Source organism: Trichechus manatus, unplaced genomic scaffold (assembly GCF_000243295.1).
Source record: "Trichechus manatus latirostris isolate Lorelei unplaced genomic scaffold, TriManLat1.0 scaffold00012, whole genome shotgun sequence".
NCBI lineage: Eukaryota > Metazoa > Chordata > Mammalia > Sirenia > Trichechidae > Trichechus > Trichechus manatus.
In genome coordinates this window covers 1,510,683-1,515,611 of record NW_004443948.1, presented here as the reverse complement: position 1 = coordinate 1,515,611, position 4,929 = coordinate 1,510,683, and the positions used below count along the sequence as shown (strand labels likewise).

The 4,929-nt window shown below is 37.4% G+C and overlaps 1 protein-coding gene across 1 annotated transcript in view; it reads left to right on the top strand.

Annotated features, from left to right (window-relative positions):
• EPHA3 (EPH receptor A3) overlaps positions 1 to 4,929 on the top strand; it is a 432,183-nt gene that overhangs the window by 279,136 nt on the left and 148,118 nt on the right. Inside the window, exons 4-5 of the mRNA XM_004371373.2 lie at positions 3,103 to 3,258; positions 3,953 to 4,288. Coding sequence (XP_004371430.1) covers positions 3,103 to 3,258; positions 3,953 to 4,288 — 492 coding nt within the window. The remainder of the gene's footprint in view (positions 1 to 3,102; positions 3,259 to 3,952; positions 4,289 to 4,929) is intronic.

The following is a 4,929-nucleotide window of genomic DNA, read 5'->3' as shown; positions in this document are numbered from 1 at the left end:
GTCATTAAAAAGACAGGAAAGAAAGAAAGATGTCAGAAGAGACTTTGAAACTTGCTCTTGAACCGTAGAGTAGCTAAAGGGAAAGTAAGAAATGATGAAGTAAAGGAGCTGAAAAGATTTCAAAGGGCAGCTGGAGAAGACAAAGTAAAGTATTATAATGAAATGTGTGAACCTAGAGTTATAAAACCAAAAGAAAAGAACACGCTCAGCTTTTCTCAAGCTGAAAGAACTGAACAAAAAATTCAAGTGCTGAGATGCAATGTTGAAGCCCTGGTGGCGCAGTGGTTAAGTGTTTGGCTGCTAACCTAAAAGGTCAGCAGTTCAAATTCAGTAGCTGCTCGCTGGAAACCCTATGCGGCAGTTTTACTCTGTTCTATAGGGTCGCTATGAGTCAGAATCGATTCAACGGTAAAGGGTTTTTTTTGGATGGGAGAAAAATTAAACAACACAGGAAGCATCAAAAGAAGATGAAAGGAATACATAGAGCCACTGTACCAAAAATAATTGGTTGGTGTTCAGACATTTCAGGAGGTACCATATAATCAAGAACCTAAGGTACTGAAGGAAGAAGTCCGAAAAACAAGGCTCCAGAAATTGACGGGATACCAATTAAGATATTTCAACAAACAGATGAAACTCTGGAAGCACTCATTCATCTATGCCAAGAAATTTGAAGACAGCTACATGACAAACCCACTGGAAGAGATCCATATTTATGCCCATTCCAAAGAAACGTGATCCAACAGAATATGAAAATTAACGAATAATATCATTAATATCACAGGCAAGAAAAATTTTGCTGAAGGTCGTTCAAAAATGATTGCAGCAGTACATTGCCAGCAAACTGCCAGAAATTCAATGCGGAATCAGAAGAGGGTGTGTAATGAGGGATATCATTGCTGATGTTAAATGGATCTTGGCTGAAAATAGAGAATACCAGATGTTTACCTGTGTTTTATTGACTATACAAAGGCATTCAACTATGTGGATCATAACAAATTATGGAAAACATTGCAAAGAATGGGAATTCCAGAACACTTTAGTGTGCTCATGAGGAGCCTGTACATAGATCAAGAGACAGTTGTTCAAACAGAACGAGGGGATACCGTGTGGTTTAAAATCAGGAATGGTGTGTGTCAGGGTTGTATCCCTTCACCAGACTTATTCAATCTGTATGCTGAGCAAATATTCTGGAAGCTGAACTTTATGAAGGAGTCCAGACTTACTGGACTGGTAGAGACTAGAGGAACACCTGAGGCTATCGCCCTAAGATCCCCTTTTAACCTGGGAGTGAAGCCACTCCTGGAGGTCACCTTTCAGGCAAATAATAGATTGGCCTGTAGAATAAACAATAACATTCGTGAGGAATGCGCTCCTTTAAACAATCAACCATAGGCGACCAAGTGATGAACGTTTACACAAAAGCAAAGATGAGAAGGCAAGGAGGGGCAGGAAGACTGGATGGATGGAAACAGGGCAGGCGTGGGTAGAAATGGTGAGAGTGCTGACACATTACTGGGATTGTAACCAATGTCACAGAACAATTTGTGTATGAATCGTTGAACAGGAATCTAATTTGCTGTGTAAACTTTCACCTGGACCACAGTGAAATATTCAAAAAAAGGAAGTGATTTTCTTTTTATTAATTTTCACACAGTGTAGCCGTTTATAATATTAACGAAAAGTGACTATTTAGTGAGTGCCTTTATAAGAAATGATGTTAAAAACCATAAAAGCCTCTAATAAAAACACACAGATAAACTTGCAAGCAAACAATATAACAAAGAACATTGCAGCACTTAAACTTAATCTTTTAAAGACTCAGAGTGGCCCCTTGCAAATTTAAAAGTATTAAAAGATGAGTTAAATTGAAACCAGAAGTTAAGTGCACTTTTTGTTTATGTACTTTATATTATTTCCCCTCGAGGCACTATGACATGGAATAAAAGTGGAAGTTCCTGACTTAAAGACAGTGTTAAAAAGTTTATATTCTTATTCTGTGTTTGGTTAGGGCAGTGGAATTTATCTGAAGGAAACTCAGTGTGTCACGAAAAGTTGTTCAATACAATGTAAAATTGTCCTAGAACAGCCATTCTGTCTCGGTATTAGAAAATAGCAATGATAGAGGATGATTGCTATTATTTTAAGTTATTCGAATATATCTCCTGGCAGTATATATATTTTTTTGTCTGATTACAGGAGACTTCAATAGGAAGGTATATTATTATGGCTATAACTTGCATTATCTTCAGGAATGCGTTTAGTGATGATGGTAAACATAATCGGCAGGGCTGAGGTGTAGGTGCTTTAAGCCATCAAATCTCAATATAGCATTTAAACCAGCGCCCAACAAGCAGTCGCAGAAAACACGTCATTCAGAGATAAGGCGTGAAAGAAGGTAGAAAACATAGAGTTATGAAAAGAGCCTTCATTGAGTAACAATTCACAACTACCTCCACTTAAATAGAAACTGTACCTTCCTCTGGTTTTCAAATATAAATGAGGGAATATATTTAAATGATTCTAGACCTTTGCTATAGAAGTTAAGGCACCACTCTGGCAAGGCAGAAAAAAAAAAAAGGAACATAGCTCATGAGAATTGTGCATCAAGAGTCTTGAAATACAGGTGAACCCACAATTTCTTCCTTCATTGCTTACCATTTGTGGGGAAAAGGTTGTACACACAGAGAGCAATTAGTGTATGCTGGTAACTTCAGTGCAGATAGCATCCAGATTGCATCATGTTTAAAATAAGCAATGACTACACGGTGACATGGTTTTGCTTTATTTTTCCACAAATAGTCCAATGCCAAGTAAAGCTGTGAAAACACGAGCTAGAAATTTCATCATACACGAGTGCCAAAATAATCTAAATCTTGTAGGTTCCCCCCACCCAGCTTAACATTTGGTGCAAGTTCAAATGTATATGCGAAATAGCTACGCTGGGCCACGTTATTTGCTTCTCTAATTCTGGAAGGAAAAAATGGATTCCTTGTTTTCATAATGAGTGCGTGTTCTAATGCCCTGAAATCTGTTTTATGTATTTTCAAAACATGTTTTCAAAATCATGATGAAATTTTAAAAGCGTCATTTTGTTTCTAGCTTGTCAACCGGGTTTCTACAAGGCTTCTGCTGGTAATACGAAGTGCGCTAAGTGCCCACCTCACAGTTCTACGCGTGAAGATGGTTCAATGAACTGCAGGTGTGAGAATAATTACTTCCGAGCAGACAAAGACCCTCCATCCATGGCTTGTACCCGTGAGTAGTTTTGCTGCAACCCATGCCTCCATGTTGGTTTTGTTTTGATTTTTCTTGTTATTGTCCTTTTTCCTTTTCTTTTTTTTCTAACCATTTGGCCCATTTCCTTCATTTATCCATGTGCAAATTGAAAGCTTTCTCTGCTTCGGTCTCCATGCTTGCATCACCACAAATGCAACATTTATCACACAGTATGAATGAGTTTTTAAGGCAATTCCTGCAACAAGACCCCTAGAAAAAAAGGAAAAAAAATCTTATCTTGTTTTAGATCTTGGATTGCATTTGACAGGGTAAGGGAGGTTATAGGTGTGGGATTTATGTTTTTACATTTCTATTCCCTGTTGCTGTGTGTGGGTCATAGGTTATAGGGAAAAAGGACTAAAATTTATAAAACTAATACTAACGATTTCATAATTACTCACAAGGGCATTGAATTTAGTGGTAACGTCCTTTGTGGGATTTTGTGAGTGCATCCTCAGCCTTGACTCTGAACTTCCCCATTCATATCTTGGGGAGGACAGTGCTCTTGAATCCATGTGTCTATAATGTCATGGGCCCTCTAAGGATGAATTAAGAGTAGATAATAAAGACAAGATGGTTATTTACCTTTTTCAGTTCCATTGTAAATTATCTATTTCCCTTGTAGCAGAAAACAGAAATGAGGCTCATTAATCTTTGTTGAACTACTTTACAGGACCTCCGTCTGCACCAAGAAATGTTATCTCTAATATAAACGAGACCTCAGTTATCCTGGACTGGAGTTGGCCCCTAGACACAGGAGGCCGGAAGGATGTTACCTTCAACATCATATGTAAAAAATGTGGGTGGAATGTGAAACAGTGTGAGCCATGCAGCCCAAATGTCCGCTTCCTCCCTCGACAGTTTGGACTCACCAACACCACGGTGACAGTGACAGACCTTCTGGCACACACTAACTACACCTTTGAGATTGATGCTGTTAATGGGGTGTCAGAGCTGAGTTCACCTCCAAGACAGTTTGCTGCAGTCAGCATCACAACTAATCAGGCAGGTGAGTACATTCTGGATGCTTTTTAATCCTGCCATATCAAAATCAACTAATGGTTTTGATGGAGATAGTGAAAACAAGAGGAAAAATATTTGAAAGAGCCCCAAGATTTTTTCTACTATAATTTTTGGACAGTTATGGTACATCAAATAATTTAGTTTAATTCTTCAGATGAGAATAAACCCTATTTGTTAAGTGGCTTTTAAACCAAACTAGTTCATTGTTTCCTAATTTGGAATCCTTAAAGTGTTGGGGACTTTGTGATAGCAATATGAGGCTCCTTGAAACATTCTTATTTTCAAAGAACTTAACAGATATTGAAGCTTAGCTTTTAAAAAGTTATGTAGGATATTTAAAACAATAAATATCTTTCCTTTAGTTGTAATTATATCAGAATTTTTTACGTAATTATTCAGTTATTTTATGCACCTAAGAATCTTTGGCTGATAGTTGTAAATCTCTGATTAATTAAACATAAGATAACAAATCAATATTATTTACTAGTTATAGACTTATATTTTTAAAAATCCAAAATCTGGGATTTATGGGGAAGCATAGTGAAAAGAGACCTGGACAAAGGTTGGAGTCGCTGGTCTTAAAAGTTCCTGATTTTCTACTGACGTTATTTTCTACTGACAGTTTTT